Here is a 17,625-nt window from a genome sequence, read left to right as displayed (position 1 = left end):
TCTTTCACGTACTAAGGATTCCTAAAAGTATGGCTGGAAGTTGCTGCTAAAGATACAGTTGTCATTCCCACCAGGCCTACTCACACCAGCAAGCATGCTAAAGCTGTACTAGGAAAATGCTGAAGTTATAATTATACCCCACATCATATTTCAGGCCCTTCCATTCAAGGCTGCATTTTGATGCTCTCTCGGAAGTACTGAATTAGCTTTAAGTTCATTGTTAGTGAGCTGGTGGAAATAAGGAAAGTGATTGACAGCATTTTTGCAAGGAATTTTATAATAGAATATTAAAGCAATTTTAATTCAATCTGGGGAAAAGATAATGATAATGGTTATTAAATAGACCATTGTTCTCATTCTATTTCCAATAACAATACCAAAGAAATAGCTTTCTTGGGCGCCTATTGGTAATCTCTGAAACTCCAGTGAAGGGAAACACAAGCAAAATCTCTGGAGGCTAACACGCTTCAAGAACAGCATTTTGATGAAGTTCCGCCTGAACATAATGCTACTCTGGAGAATATGATTATAAAACCCAAAAGACCCAGCAGACCAGAGAAAGATATTTTCAACAAAGGCCTTTTCCTCTTTCTGAAACAATGTTGAGAACATAATAATTCACTCAGCAAGTGACCAGAAATGCAAAGCAGATTCATATGCAAAGACATCAGGAGAGCGATGGCTCAGTGGGTAAAGCCCACCGTGGTGAAAGCCTGAAGACCTGGGTTCAGATCCCAAGCTCCCATATAGGAGTTGGACTCACACATGGCCTGTAACTCCAAGACTGGGGGTCTAAGGCAGTAAGATCTAAGGAGATTCCCCAAGTTCAGCAGTCCACCTCAAACACTGAGCTTCAGACCAATCAATGAGAAACCATGACTAAAAGTAAGGTAGAGAGAAACTGACGTAGACAGATAGCCACTGACAATGAGCGTCATGGTTCCATTCATGGCCAATGCATGGCTCCCACATGCACCGCTCCCTCCACCCCCCCAAAAAAAGGAAAAAAAAGAAAGAAAACAACATAGACTGCAATCAATAACTGGGTCACAATGTACAGCTGTATTCTGAATTTATTTAGTTGAGTTCCAAAGGCACATTTTGACTCACTTTTATTCAAAGTTGGTGCCTAAGTCAGCCACTTCCCTCAGCTGCCACTGCCTCCCCTCCATCATAGCTCTCTGCCTCAACTATCCAACATTCTCAAATGATGTATGTTCTCTTACTCTGCATGTAGCCTTTGCTCTGCCAAGACCATCTTTCTACATCAGCATCCAAGCCTCACTACAGAGCAACGGTTCTCAACCTTCCTAATGCTGAGACCCACTGATAAACATAAATATCTGATATGCAGGATAACTGATATGTGACCCCTGTGAAAGGCTCTTTTGACTCCAAGGAATTGCAACCCACAGGTTGAGAACTGCCACAACAGACTTCCCCAAGAATCTCCCCTCCCCTGAATTCTGTGTTGTGAAATAAGACTGTGCCAGGTCACACTAAGTTTCAAATAGTCACAAACAGAACAGCAAATTTTTCTTTTGCCTGGAAAGCATCCATTTTCCCTTTCTTGCAGATGAGAGTGCTTCTGCTCTGTACTCCACTTGGTCACTGGTCCTCACCGAACAGCCCCGCCCCTGCACTTGGCCAGCTCTTATTCCATCTGCTACCGTTTATATTTCAGTTAGACTTCATTTCCTCATCCAGGTCTAGTACATGTATGCTCCTGTTAAATATACAGCTCAGGTAGCAGAGCATGAGACTCTTAATCTCAGGGTTGTGGGTTTGTGCCCCATGTTGGGTGCCACCTGTTGCCTTAAGTAATAAAAAAGGAAAAGGCACCATGATATGAGAAAACCCTGCTACCGTCTGTCCCCGGTGGTCTCTCTGCCTCCATGGCTAGTCCCATGCAGAGACTGCTTATTTTTTAGCTCTCTTATTGTGGACTCTGCTCGCATCCCAGCATCTGCTCCCTGTGGTTATAGTCATAATTCCCAGTAATCCGGTAAAATCAAAACTCTAGAGGCTTGTAATGTATCAATCTTATTTTATCAGCAAATTCTCACTCCACAAAACATCCACACAATAAACTCAGAGCCAATAGATATTGATATAAACTGCCCAGCTAGATAAGACAAACTGTCCTATAATTATCCATCTCTTATATGATATTCATAGTTACCTGTGTATATTTAAAGCCACACAGATCTGGGTCATCCTTCTCTTCCCCCATCTTCTTTCCTTCTCCTCTCTACATTCTGTCCCATCTCTAAAATTCTCTGCCCACCTTTCTTTTTCACTTGCCCAATCACAGGCCTTGCCTTATCTTTGCCTGCCCTCACCTGCATATAAACATCAGCACCCCAACATTTTGTTCCTACCTTCGTTCACTGGTATGCCCTTAGATTATGAAAACACCTTGTGCTCTGCTGTGCCAGTCAACTTTCTCAGAGTCAAAACCAATAGGAAGTGTGAGATTTAGCTCCAGGACTTGGTCATGCAGCTGCAGGACTGGGAATTCTGCAATGTGCAGAGCAGACAACAGGAGAAAGTTTGCATCACAGCTTGGATCTGAGGTCTCCATTCTTAGGAGGGGCACTCAATTTTTTTTTTAACAAAGCTCGCCCATGTTAAGGCTGCTCCTTAGCTTTCCTGAAAGCCCACCAACTACATTTCAATTTCATCTAAAAAAATCTACCTTCACAGAATACTCACACAGGTGTTTGAACAGGTACATAGGTACTTAGGTATCTGTCAGCCATGTCGATTCCATCAGAAAACACGATGTGTCTCATAGTGAGTTTTCAACAAATACACAATGAATAAAAAAAATTCACTCACATCATAGTGTCACTGAAGGTACTTCTATCAATCAGCTTAGGCTAATTTATGCTTTGGTAATAAAGGAGGCTAACATTTTTTATCTCTGTGTGTGTAGGTCAGAAGATAATTGGTCCTTGCTTTATCTGAGACAGTGTTTGGCTCTGTGTATCCCTCACTAGCTTCTAAGTTTCTGGGGAATTCTTCTGTCTCCGCCTTCCATCAGCCTAAACGAGAGCACTCAGGCTATCGTGTTCAGTTTGTGTGGGTTTGGGGCATGGATCCTTATACTTGTCAGACAAATGCCTTAAGCTGAATCTTCCTAGCCCCATACAGTAACTAAGAGCATAAGATTTTAAACAGTTTTCACTTTGCCTATGTTACATACGCACAGAACCTCAGCTGCTGCTTTGCTCTGTGTCACTGTCATCCTGAGACAAAGTCTCAAAAACACAACCTACTTTAAGGCTCCTGCTTGAAAATACACACGCGCATGCGTGCGCACACGCACACACACATTGCTTCCATTTATACATTTTGGTCAAAGTTATTTCATGGCTGAGCCATGGAGCCGGGTTATATAACACCGCCAGAGGAAAGAGTAACTTTCAGAGACAACTAAATAAAGGCAGGATCAGACAGGTCACCATTATGGGTTGGATTTGGTACCCCTTAGTTACATAGGTTGAGGCTCTAAATCGTAATACTCAAGAGTTTGGCTATAGAAATGGGGTCTCTGTAGACTGGAGACATAGCTTAGTAGCTAAGAGCACTGGATATCCTTCTAGAAGATGTGACTTAATCCCAGCACCCATATGAAAGATTTTGTCTGTAACTACAGTTCCAGAGATCTTACACCCTCTTCTGGGCAGTATCAATGTATGTGGTATATGCAGACAAAAATCATATACATAAAAATTAAAATAAAGATGCAGCTATCTTTAAAAAAGAAACAGGCATATTGTATAAGCCATAGGTAAAATGAGGTATTCAGGGCGAGCTCACACCTACTTTGATTCGTTGGTTCCTCATTTAAGGTGACATCTGGGCACACTGTGTAAAGGGCATGACAGAGGCTACAGGCATGACGGTATTGAGTCAGGAATGCCTATAACCCACAGGAAACCACTTAAAGCCAGGGAAGATGTTTCCTTCCTTCAGTAGCATGAAATGTCTCTATTAAAGTGGTGTTAGCCATTCAGACACCAAAGGAAGTGAATAAAACCAAACCAAACCAAACCTCCCGTTTCTTAAGCACTTGCTTTGTACAAGCAACTGGGGAAATCACCTGACTAGTGGGAAGTGAGAAAGTCCCAGGTAAGAAGCCCCTGAACATTCAGAGAGATTAAGTTGAAATGTTGCAGGCCCAGAGCCCAATTACAACTTATCTCAGGTTATTTTCAACTTCCTTAAGAGACTGGTGTCTGCCCTAATATAGTTGTGGCTAATGGATACAAATCCTTTGAACTGTATTCACTTAATAGATCACTAGCTTTACCAACCAAAAGGCTGAGTGTCATAGATTAGAAGAGATACCCCCCCAATACACATACACACATGCACACACTCTCTCTCTCACACACACACAGAGACACACCTTGCTTTAACCTCCCTACCTAATGTCTTCACCAATATATTTTTAAAGTGGCTTGTTTTATGACTATCTCTGTCCATTGTCTCCATCAGATGGTTCAAAGCTCCACCAGACGGTTACTACACTGGAACACGGAATTTGGGAAACCTTAAATCTGTGCTCCTCAACCATGACCATTTGTATTTGACTCCAGAATTAGCAATCTCTTTCCTCTTTGTCAAAGGTTGTGAGACATTGTTCAGTGGGCACACAAGACTCAGCTGCAGGAGGTAAATAATGGTTGCGTAAAACTTACTTCCTTTGTAAGGGGTGAGCCAGGACCAGGAAGTCAGAGTGACCTTCCAGATAGATAAGAGAGCATCTAAAGGTCTGGTGTGATTTTTGAACACAGCTAAGCATGTGGGGTGCAAATCACAAGCTACTTACTCATCCCTCAGTTTGAAGGGAAGGGTGTCTCTCTAGATCTTCAACAGTTGTATACATTTGAAGACTTAACCCACAGGATTTAATGCTTGCACGTGGGGTGAGACAGGTACAGAAAAAGACTCCCAAACAAGGGGATGAAGCTGAAGAAAACAAGCCTGTAAAATCCAAACATTAGGAGTCATTAATCAAGTCTTTACCGAGAGGAGCCAAGGTGACTGAGGGCAAGAAAGGCCTACAATAGAAAAGTATAGTCTGTACTCCTCTAGAGAACCCTGAATACCACACACACACACACACACACACACACACACACACACACACACACACATCTCATTCCATGTGCCCCGCATGCCCTCACCTCTCAAGGGCAACAGAGTTGGAATTGCTAGTTCCAGCTGCATTTCTGCCATTACTTTCACACACTGTCCTCCATAACCTGGTAAAGTCAAGCCTCAACAATCAATAACTTATCAAACAGCTTTATATGTTAAGTTCTCAATCCACAATCCCTTCACACAATAAGCTTACAACCATCTGACAAAGATATAAACTTCCTACCTAGATAAGCTAAATTGACCCATAGAAACTCTTAGAAATAATCATAGCAACCATATCCATATAGGGAAGAGCATAGAGACACACCCACATCTGCTTCCATGTTGCCTCCTCCTGAATCTCTCTCTTTCTCCTCCTCCTCCGCTTTTCCAAAACTTTGTTCCACTCAACCTCTACTGTCCAATCACGTATCACCTTGACATCAACCTACACTTGAGCCCCATAGGTTTCGTTTCATCTCTGCTACCACCTACTCTACTTTCCTTCCCAGGGGACAAAATACACCCCCCCTCCAATCACTATCATGGAGGGACATTAATCCCCAGAAATCATCAGGGAAATGAAAATTAAAATCAGGAGACATCATAATGAGGTCCATTAAGATGTTTGTAGACAGCAGTGTTGCTGACAGGGATGTGGACAAGTGGGTACTGTTGAAGATTCATGGGATGTTAAGGGGTCCAGGCAGTTTGGGAAATGTTCTGGCAGTGAGCTAAAAATTAAACATAATTTAAATATAGTTAACAGTAAACCGTACACCTCAGTGTGAGGTGTTCACAAGAGAATGGAAAATCTTGTCTAATAAGTCAATGTACAGGGACCCTTCACACAGTTTGTGCACAGAAATCTAAACCTAGAAACAAACCAAAGTTTCTCAAAGGGGGGAGAGAAAAGGAACCATGGCAAATCCATGTTTTAAAGTAGCACTCAACAACAAGGGGGAAGAAATCACCGATATGCCGCACTTAAATCATTGTACGTATGAAAATAAATCTACACGCAAAGGGTTACATGACATATTCCTATTTATATAAAATAACAAAAGGGAACTAATCCTTAATGACAAAGAACAAATCAAAGGACGGGGTTATATCTTAGTGGAGAAGCATTTGCTTAGCGTGTCCAGGCTCTTAGTTCAATTTACAGCACCACTGAATAAGGCCTGAGCTACCGAGATGGAGATGCTACTGGGTTGTTGCTTGTGGCTGTGTTTTCTTGGTACATCCTTCCAGCAAATGATCATTGAGCTATCACCCCTCATTGTAGTTTGTTGTATCTAGACAGATCCGATTTGAAAAGGTTGTCAGGGTGTTCTGAAACCATACCCCCTTTCTCACTCTGGAAAATGTTCCTCAAACAAAGATTAACAAAATTATCACACAGATTTGAGGTCTTCCAAGGTAGAAGCTACATATTCAGGAAACCTGTATTAATTTGATTTGGCCACTAGATGGCAGCACAAACACAGACTGTTCCAGCCATGATGGAAAATCTGAATGTAAACTTCAGCCGGTCCTCTGAACTAAGATTTAAGAATGAGTCAATTACACCAGATGCAAAGGTGTGAGAATTTAACTGAAACTTCTAAGCAACACATATTCGGTTGCTCTATTTTGTATAGAATTATTTCTAAGCTGGGTTTGGTGGCTCATCCTGTAATCTACAGGGCTAGAGGCTGGAGATAAAGAATCATTACAAATTTGAGGTCAGCCTGGTCTACACAGTGCCTGAGTCAAACATCAAATAAGCAGACAGGCAGGCGTGGTGATGATTCGCACCTCTAACCCAAGAACTTGAGAGGCAGAGGCAGGAGGGAGCTAGCCCAACCTATCTAGCAAGTTCTAGGGGGTCAGATTCGGGTACAGGAAACCCTGTCTTAAAGTCCAAACCAAACCAGCCAACAAGTGAACATTTTGAATGTGATCTATTCAGCATCTCTTGACTGAACACGTGAGTGATCCAGACTCTCTGAAGATGGTGTGCTAGAGGAAAACCTTACACACACCTCAACAGGAAGCCAGGCACTAGTCTCTGCACACCCTCACAGGAGCGATCCCAGGAGCACAGGGGGTGTGAGCTATGTTGGACCTTCCTAAACTGAAGGCAAATGCGTATCTATCAAAGTCTGTTGCTTCAGTTTTGGCTGACTTCAGCCTGTGGGCAAAGTGGTTTGCCTCTCCTACATTGCTTACTACACACACACACACACACACACACACATGCACGCAGACACACACCTGTGCTCATTGGCTTCTTTGAACTCATCACAGCTGGGAACACAGCTAAGCACTGGAGGCTCACCCAGGAAGTATGGTGTCCAATCTACAGTCTCAAAAATTAGAGGCTGGGGAGGGGTTGGGGGGGAACAACCTGGGATGCTGTGCAGGAAAACTGTGCAACCCCAGTGTTCACTGTTAACGTCTGTGTCTCATCAAACATCCACATGACTACCAGGCAACCTAATCTACACCCTTATCCTGAGCAAGCCCCAGTCTCTACAAAGCATGACGCTAACAGTGAGATGACATCTAAATTTCACAGGTAACAACCCCCCCCAAAACAAACAAAACAAACAAATAACGAAAAACTCAGCAGCTCTGTTGGTTTCCCTGTCTTGATGACCTCACCAATGGCTATCACTGTACTGTATGAATGCATTGATCATGACTATAAAAGTTCACACAACATGTCTCCTGAAGGGACAAGTCACCCAGGACAGCTTGAATCTATACTCTGGGGCCAAGCGCACAATCACTCATATGTGGCTCAATATAAAGCTATTTTCTTATTCCTCCTTCTTTCTTCTCCTTGGTCTCTGTCTGTTACCAATCCAGAGTTGATTCGACATTTCTGAACTCCTAGGTGCATGTGACTCCTGACTCAGAGCCGGGGTAGCTGGGACTACTGATGTCTTCTGTCTTCCAATGTCTAGCGACTACAGCTATGTTATAGTAAACAGCCTGGCTGGTACAGAACTCTCCAGTGCTCTAAGCCTCTCCCTACAGCTTTCCAAACACCATATGATCTGCATTTTCATTTCCCAATGGGATATAGTTTTTTATCTGCCTGATAATTTTAGAACTTTTCTCTCTCTCTCTGTGTGTGTGTATGTGTATGAGTGTGTAACTGCATGCAGGTGCCTGTGGAGGTTAGAAAATGGTGATGGCTTATGGGAGTTGTGAATGGTCTAACCTGGGAACTGAATTTCTAGTCCTGTGCAAGAGTAGCAAGTGTTCTTTAAGGCTGAGCCACCTCTTCCCCCATAGACCCCTGTGGAGAGCGGGTGTGGCGGCAGTCCAAAGACGGCGCTTGGGACTCCGGCCTAGTCTATGACTAGCACCTGATTTCTTCCTGCCCCCGAGATTAGCCACTCCCACCTTGGAAGCTGCGCAGACACACCCATGATGAGAGAGAGATCAGGCCAGATGACTCGGATCTATGAACTGTAGCCACACAACAGGAGTTGAGAGAGGATAAAAGGGGCTGCGCTTGGGGGAAAGAAAAGGAGAAAGAGAAACGGAAAGAGAGACAGAAAGGGGAAAGAAAGATTTTCACTGGCATACTGTAAGGTTCCTGAATAAACCGCTTTGAGAAGAGCGCTGTGTAGTTGCTCCTTTTCTGCTGGTCGGAAACGCTAGCGACAGACCCCCACACCCTCAGTCTTGCTGTGGTTTTGTGCAAAGCCTTATTGAATGGTAGGAATGTTTCGACACATACTCAGTTATTTGATTGCTTGAGAGGGAGTGGTAATGAATTGAATCTCAGATCATTTGCAGGTTGATTTTTGTTGGTGATTATTGCTTGAGATGTAAATGAGTCACTTACAAATGTGTTTTCTAAGAACACATAAGGATCAGTATATCTTAGTAATTTTAATTTTTTTAAATCTATTTTTCATGATCGTTTTTAAATGCTTTAAGCTCTTTTGTATCTCACCACCCACCAGAGGTAGTGGGAAAAAAGTATTCCAGATAGGGGGTAGGGAGTGGACCGGTTTAGAAAGGTTCTTTGGAGCAACACTCATCTATGTGGTCTGGAAATCAGCAGTTCAATTTACAAGTTTACAGCAGCTCAATTCACTTACATGGATACACACACCTGCAGTCCAGTTTGGTAGAGCAGGGATAGGAAACAGGCATCAACAATGCGGACACTACCTAGCAGAGACAGCCAGGCTTCCGCCTCAACATGAGTCAACAGGAGGGACCAGGGCTAACAGGAATGCCAGAAGTTCTTGGCTATGCCTCTCTTAGTGAATCAAAGATCAGCAAAGATATGAGACCAGCAGGCACTGTATAGTTAACTCTAAGCAAGTCTAGCTCAGCCTTTGTCACTGTCCGTCAAGCCCTTTTTATATGCCCTTTAAACAGCATGTGTTATCCACAGGTCTTATCTCAGCACAGGCATCTATCTGTCTCAGCTTAGATGACTCGGTCAATAATCCCAACACCCCAGAATCAATGAGAAACTGTAACATACCACCAGAAATTTCTTGGTGTGTTTCTCTCTATAGAGTAGCTCAATTACACAATGTAAGGCAGACCAATACCTCTGCAAAGAATCTTTTATCACATGTTTTTTCAAATGTTTGCTTTAACAGAACATCCTTTCTCCTATGTCTGCTTCAGTAAAAAATGTTCCTCCGCTAGTCTACCTTAGCCTTTTACCTGTGTCCAGTTCAGTTAAACTTCCCTTCACATGTTTGCCCCAGTGAACACCATCTAACCGACTTTCCAAAGAACATTTAGGTTTTCACTTCGTCTCTTAGTATGAGTCACATATGTAATCTAACATGTTTTTCCAAAGAAAATCACAAGCATGCTTTTTGTTGTCTATTTGTTTTTTGAAGCAGGGTCTCTCTCTGTAGACCAGGCTGGCCTTGAACTCACAAAGTGTCTCTGCCTCCCAAGGGCTAGGATTAAAGGCATGGGCCACCAGCTCATACCTCTTAGAATCATAATGTGATGGTGGTGTTGGACGATTACATTCCATTGCTGGATTCAATTGTCTTCTATGTATGGGAAAGAGAAAGTCAAGATGCTCACAAGATAGAATTTATAATATTTAAAAGTTGATTACGTTCTTTGAACTTTTGAAATCTACATGGAAGGGCTGAGAGATTAGAAGGGGGGTGAACAATTTTGAAATATGAAGATGACAATTAGAGAAAACAGGCTAATATCAAACGCTCACATCCTCAATGCCATGATTCCCTCTTCCTTGCTCCTGCTCCTCTCCCCCGAACCCACTGGTTTCATCACTAACCACTGAGTGATTTCAAAGTAAATTTTGGACCTGATCCCATTATATTCCTACTTATTTGGTGAATATCCTTGAGAAAACACCGAAATGTCTACCATAACTAGCAATACATCCACATTCATTTTTCTCTTTAGTTTTTACAGAGTTAAACAGATGGCAGATGGGAAGTTTTCTTTTACACAAAGCTATTACAGACCAGGCTGAACATCAAAATGGATTCCTCACACCAGAGACTGAGCTGTTTAGCTGACCGTGGGCACACAACAAACAGCCGGCAGTGGAGCTTACTAGCCAACTTGTCTACGTGAACTGTGGCAATGAGCATGCCCAGGAGCTTCCTGCATCCTTCCACAATGTCTCCATCCATTCCACAGGGAAACTGAAACACCTGATGCTTATCTTATGGACCACTCGTTTCCGTGTCTATCTGATTCCCCATGCCCATATCCCTCCCTAGTAAACTAACTCTGAAACCAATTTACCATTTCTGCTTTTTAAAGTTCCTGTTTTCTTCTTCCCATGTACTACTAGGTCAACCCCCTTTCCTAGGTCCCTGGACCACTTACTCCATGGAATAAAGTACTGCCCAATTCTAGAATAGTGTACTGGCTGGTTTTGTGTGTCAAAGGAGCCTCATTTGAGGAAATGCCTCCATGAGATCCAGCTGTAAGACATTTTCTCAACTAGTGATCAAGGGGGGAGGGTCCAGCTCACTGTTGGTGGTGCCATTCCTGGGCTGGTAGACCTGAGCTCTATAAGAAAGCAGGCTGAGCAAGCCAGGGGAAGCAAGCCAGTAAACAGCATTCCTCTACAGCTTCTGCGTCTACTCCTACCTCCAAGTTCCTGCCCTGTGTGAGTTCCTGTTCTAACTTCCTTTGGTGATGAACAGCAATGTGGGAGTGTAAGCAGAACACACCCTTCCCTCCCCAGCTTTGTTTCTTGGTCATGATGTTGTGCAGGAACAGAAACCCAGACTAAGATGAACAACAACAACAGCAACAACTAAGGTCTTCAAATTTAGACTTTGTGATGTTGTCCTTCAAAACTTTTGGGGCTGATTGGGTCATGCTCCGGAATGAGGTCCCCTTGTTGCTATAGAGGTCATAGGCTGTAGAGGTCACAAGGTCCACATGCTTACATACAGCACCAGAGAATCCAGAACTGGTACACACTCAGGCCTTTTTCAACAGTGGAAGAAACTGACACCTGGAAAGTTATTGTAGATGCTGTTTAATAACCTGGTGAGTTTCTGCTGTTCTGTGGAGCCAGCCCTCATCCAAATCCTCCTTTCCTGAATATGAAAGCTCCCATGTCCTTTGCAAAAGAGTTTGCTATTGTGCTCATTACAAACCTTTCCTCCACGGGCCCTTATGGTGAGCACTGATTCTAAGTTAGTAGAACCCATTCTTGTGGAAGAGATCACAGGTGCTTTGCAAAAGACATGTACTTGGGAAGAGAGTTTGATGCCATCATACCATAAGGTTTCTTGATAACAGCCACATTCCAGAAGTAAGAACCAGCCCAAGGGCCAACTAAGTCATTGCCTCTTTTGGTTCATTTTTGTGCTGACTGTGGTAGAGCTTGCAGGGACCCCCACAATGGGCCATCCCAGGGTAATCCCTCTAAGGCTGTCTCCCACCTACTTCCCATGCCCTTTATGAACAGAAGGTGGCTCAGATCTCCATCCTGTAGTGTGACTCACATTCTGGGTCTGTTTGCTTTTCCATGGCTTCCCCTGCGTCACCATCAGTTCTATCAGACCAGTGGTTCTCAGCCCTCCTAATGTACCATTGTTAACACAGTTCCTCAGGTTGTGGTGATTCCCAACCATGAAATTATCTTTGTTGCTACTTCATTACTGTAATTTTGCTACTGCTATGAGTTGTTATACAAACATCTCAGATGCAGGATAGCAGACTTGGCTCCCATGAAAGGGTCACGACCCACGAGTTGAGAAACACTGATTTAAGTAAACTGGAGGTCATCAACCTACACTTTGTACTTTTGGTCACAGTGATAGCCTTTGCCAAACAACAAGGACCTCCCTCCTCAGCACGACAGAAGCAGGCACAGTAAGGTACTAGACCTCGGGCAAGTGAATAAGCCTGTCACACTTTCTCATTTTTAATATAGAGAAATTCATATTCAAACTCATATTTTGTGACCATAGAATAAGAACGGCCACCATGATGAGCCAACAGCAGGCAGGTGCACAACCAACCAGAGTTCTGGTCAGTGAAGAGACTCATTCAGTCAGCCCACATCACAGAATTACTCCTTTCACTCAGATACCAAACATCCCCGGGAATCTGCACAGTGTTTAACCAGCACGAGAAAATGCATACAATAATGTGTCTGTGACAAGCAATACCTACGGCAGACGTGGAGAGTCCGAGAACTTTCGAAGAGTAAATTGTCTTTGTGGGCTTTGCTCTGCAGCCGAGGGAGAAGAGTCTCCTCTGGGCCAAAAGCATGCTAGAGGGAAGAGACAGTGAGAGAGGAGTCAACAAATGTTCGCTGTGCCACCACAAGACACCCCTGGGTGGCTGAGAGAACACAAGCTTATACAAATCTTAGATGGCCATAAGAGTTCATATACATATATATGTATATAAACTTCCCCTTATGTGCTGAACATAGTGTCCTTTGTTTTTAATCCTAGTTGTAAGAGTAAAACAGGAAGATCATGTTTGTGGCTAGCCTGGGCTAGCAAGACTGTCTCAAAATACTGAGTGACCAGGATGCAGCTCAGTGGTGGTAGTCCTGTGTTTAATCCCAGCACCTTGAAACAAAAGAAAAACCCTAAAGTCACCTCCCTTGAATTCCCTTAGAATATGCCAACAGTGTGTTCATTGCATTCCCCATGTGTTGCTCTGGTATTCTTAAATAAATACCAGTATTCTGTGGAGACATCCTCTCAGATCCACTGATGCTTTATTGAGATTGACGATACTTTAGTCATTTTGCACTGAGGTTTGGGAAGGTATTTTAAATTAAATTATAAAGATTTTAGGCCAGGTATGGTGGCACTTCTTGGATCCTAGCGTTCTGGAGGCAGAGGAAGGTGGGTCTCTGTGAATTCTACACCAGCCTGGCCTACAGAGTGAGATCCTGACTCAATACTACTGATATCGTCTTTGATCTTATCACAAACATAAAAAGATACTTCTAGAAGTTTTAATATCTAGAATAGACCATTTTAGGAACTAGTCAAATTTCGGTTGTGGTCATCTGGGTAATAGTCAGGAGTAGTAAGAGAACAGTTTATAAGCTGGGCCCATTGGGGAAGAGTCTGCAGTTCCAGCTACTGCGGAGGGAATCTGGACTGTCAGAACATCCATCCCTTAACTCCCTACATTTTTGAGACAGGGGTGGGGTAGGAGTGGGGCAGTGTATTGAGGTCCAGTGTCCTTGAACTTTCTATGTTGCTGGAATTTCAGGCATGTGCCACTACTTCTGGCTTTTTCAAACAGGTCCTTGATAAATAAAGAAGCTATAAATCTTATGTTATTTTTGAAGATGGGTTTTCTGGACAACAATTTCAATAGTCTCCAGTTACACAAGAAGAATTCATTAGGAATTCCTTCTGTACCTGTAGGGAAATCATTTAGTCTCAGGAAAATGCAGGCAGATCTGGGCCATGAAGCTTCACGACTGTCCTGCTACTTAGAACTGGAAAGAAAGTTAACAGGACTCATCATCCATTAGCTTTTATTCTGAGACCGAGTGGATAAGGTGGCTGTGGTGCTTCTGGACATTCATCAAATCTTAGACCAGCAAGGGTGGGGCATGGGGTCGGGTGAAGTGCTTGCCGTGCTCACGTCAGGACTGGAGTGTGGATTTGCACACAGATGACAAGTCTTGCCTATGCAAGTGCCAATGTGCCCCTGTAAAAGGGACTGCAGGTTCCTGAGTTCCCCGAACCTGGGGCTATGCACATGCCTCAGCCATGGCCCCAGCTCTTATTTTAATCTAAAGCTTGGTCTAAGTAAACTGTCTCCAACTCCTTATGTAGCCCAGGGCTGGTCTTGACTCCGCCCTTGGCCTCCCAAGAAGTTGGTGTAGGTGTAGGTAGCCCCTGTGATTTTTCACTTGGCAAACACTACTTTGAGAATTAAACATAGTGTGTTCCCAACTTACTAGCAATAATTAACCCTTTCCATCCTTTTATGGCCAAGTTGGCTTATTGGCTTTTCAATCCCCAAGGGGGCAAACCTACTTCATTCGGTTATAAACTCTGAGCCCAAGAAGCAAGCTAGTTTTCCTATTCATTTCTTTATTTTTTGAACAAGGTCTTATGTAGCCCAAGTTCTCAAGCCAAGGATGACCTTAAACTACTGGTCCTCTGGGCTTCACCTCCCAAATGGGATTACAAGCCTGTGTCGTTACATCTGGATGGCTTTTGATTTTTAAATAAATGTGTTTTTTCTTGAATGCAATTAACACTAGATATTGATATTCACCAATAAACTAAACTTATACATTCAGATGTCATGAAATAAGAAAAAAAAGTAGTTGGCTTTGGTTTCTTTCTAAGGATAAGGGTCTGTGAAGAAAACCAGAGAGATGTGAGTCAGGGGGATCCAGCCAGTCTAATAAAGGCATAGGATATATAAAATATAAAACCTGAAGCCTCAGTCCTTCTTAGAAAAAAAACCCAGTAAGTGTATACCACCCTCTCAGAGTGGGGTACACCTAGACCTTAACTCATTAATAACCCAAGAGCTAAGAATATAGACTTGTGGCAATTTTTGGTGTTTAAAAATCATTATGTTTAATCTATACACACCAAGAAAACTTTGACTATTTCCATGTTATGTTTTGTTTTACATGTACTTTATGCTCATTGTAACTAGTAAGATTTCAATGCATACTATCAAACCTTTAAAAAAATAAAGTACTGACAATAATATATTCATATAGTTTTATGCCAAAATGCTTTGAAAAAAAATATATGTATCTGTTTTTTAAAAATAAAGCTAAAAGAAAACAATAAAACCTATGTGAGATACATATGTATCAACAGGAAAATAAAACCATCATCTTATCATCTCTAGGAAGGATTGATTCAGAGGGGAAGAGTTTGGGCAACCTAGAGATTAAAAGTTGATGAATTACTGAAGGAAAACCACAAATCTCAAAGAGAGGGAAAGCATTCAAAACTCAGTTTAAACATGATTAGAGTTTAGTGCTCTGAATTTACCACTCAAACTACCAAGTTACAAACCTGACCCATGTGAGGTATGCATACACGAAGAATAGTTCGAGTGCTAGTAATTTGAAAAAGTACAGAAACTCCAGGTTTACCTGCAAGCTCAAGAAAGACTATGAGAGACAACGCCTCAAAGGGCTGGTGCTGACAAGCGGATCCCATTTGTTTTCACCACAGGCCATTCCTGTTAGTCTGCTTCCAGAATGTTTATAAAGTTCACCAATTGCAACAGAGGGAGGCGAATAGGGTTCCAGCTTGCAAAGAACAAAGAGGAGGTCAGGCGTTCAAGACCATATGAAGAGGTGAAGCGTAAAAAAATTAGTCACATTTATCAGCATAGGAGTTAAGGGGCGCCATTCAGAAGCAGCTTTAACGCCGAGTGAACGTGGGATTGCAAGTAACCATCCATTTCTCACAGGAGAAGCTGTATGGGCCTCCTGATGCAGGGATTGGGATACAGCGCACAGGCAAAAGTTCAACAGATTAACAGACTGGCTGGTTGCAGCCCTGAGCAAGCTTCCCTTGGTCACCCATCAGATGGTGCAGCAGAGCCTAAACAGGTGGAACGTGGCATGGAGGTGCTTAGGGGCGACAGGCTCAGATCTGCCTTCCAAATACCACGATGAGATTGCTTTCTGTCTTTTGAAAAGCTCAGAGAAAATAAGCTCAAGCTTCTGGTTTAACTGCTTCCGTTTCTCTTATCAACCTTGAGGTTTCCCTTTATCCGGGCTAGGGAGGTAGCTAATGAAAACAGCAGAGGTAGTGCATAACCTCTAATCTTAGCTCTGGGTGTGTGGGTGTGTCTGTCGGGGATCTGGGAGTGGAGATAGGAAGATTAAAAAGTTCCTTTACTTCAAGAACAAGAGACTGTCTGAAAAAACAAACTGAAGTCAGTATTGCCCTTGAAGGAGTGCTTTCTAAATATCTCAAACCACACAATCAAGAGAAAAAGGGAGAAGGGAGGACTGACCTCCAGTTATCCCAGAGCCCTTCTTTTTCCAAAGAAAAGCCGGTCAACCCAAGGTAAACCCCCGTCTCCTGCACGAGCCAAGAAGGGGCGCTTCTCCAGCACGCCGACCTCCCTTTGGCTCCCGGCTCCGCAAACTCTGCACGCCCCGGGCAGCGTCACCGCACACCACGTCCCCTGCCCGCTTACGTCGTTCTCCTGGTTAGAATGCACCCCTGGCCTTAGTGCGGAGATCGTCAGGAGTCGCAGGGATCCCACGCGAAACCGGATGTAGAGTGCAGCAGGAACCTTCCTGAGGACAGAGGGGGTGGGGATGGAGGCGGTGCTTGGCTCTGGCCGGTGATTGGCTCCGGCATCAGGGCTGAGGCTACGGATTGGCTACGGAGTTCTCCAATCCTGGAGCTCACTGTGCGAGTCCCAGGCTAGGGGAAGGGACATGGCTTTGGTTGAGTTTCCTGGATAAAATGGTAGTGTGAGACTGTTTGGAGCAGGGCTGATTTTAAATCTCTGCTCCGTGGATTCGAAGCAGGTTCTGGGTGAAAGACTTTGGAAAATGTGTGAGAGGCCGGCCTGTGCAAAAGGGCTTGTAGGTGTGTCTATCTGTCCCTTCTGATGGGGCGAGAGGAGGGGGAAGGATTCGTTCCTTCGGAACCTTAAAGTGATGCAGAGCGGAGGAAGCCAGACTGAAGTGAGAAGACGCCTAGAATCTAAGGAGGAAACCCGGACAAGGAGGGAAAGGATGAGCACAGAGGCAGTGCTTGGGGGCGGGAGCGGAGGCAGGGGTGAGGTGAGTTTCTGTTATTAGCACAGCTTGGGGGTAAGATTTTTTTTTTCCTTGCACTTTAAGGAGTCGCGGTGTTGGAGGTCATGAGAGTGGCTGAAGGCTGTACTCTTGTCTGTAGGAAAGAGCAAAAGTAGGCGTGTTTGGTTGGATGCCCTGTCCTTGCCACAGTGAGCTAGCGGTCTCTGTTTTGGCATTAAATAAGCTCCTTGTAAGCAAGGGCGTAG

At 43.6% G+C, this 17,625-nt stretch overlaps 1 protein-coding gene across 5 annotated transcripts in view; it reads right to left on the bottom strand.

Moving 5' to 3' along the window:
- Positions 1-16,899, bottom strand: part of KYAT3 (kynurenine aminotransferase 3) — a 42,111-nt gene extending 25,212 nt beyond the window's left edge. For 2 of the 5 annotated variants that reach the window (XM_080916297.1, XM_080916299.1), the window contains exons 1-2: positions 16,807-16,899; positions 12,814-12,913 (exon numbers count right to left, since the gene is read on the bottom strand). In XM_080916297.1, coding sequence (XP_080772423.1) covers positions 12,814-12,912 — 99 coding nt within the window. In that variant the 5' untranslated portion in view covers position 12,913; positions 16,807-16,899. Of the gene's footprint in view, positions 1-12,809; positions 12,914-16,620; positions 16,731-16,806 lie in introns of those variants that run through there. The other 3 variants (XM_080916298.1, XM_080916301.1, XM_080916300.1) reach the window with 3 other exon arrangements.
- Positions 16,900-17,625: the final 726 nt, after the last annotated feature.

Source organism: Micromys minutus, assembly GCF_963924665.1.
Source record: "Micromys minutus genome assembly, chromosome: 4".
In the NCBI taxonomy this organism is placed as follows: domain Eukaryota; kingdom Metazoa; phylum Chordata; class Mammalia; order Rodentia; family Muridae; genus Micromys; species Micromys minutus.
Note: the sequence above shows the minus strand (reverse complement) of the source record. Positions and strands in the feature narration are given on the sequence as shown.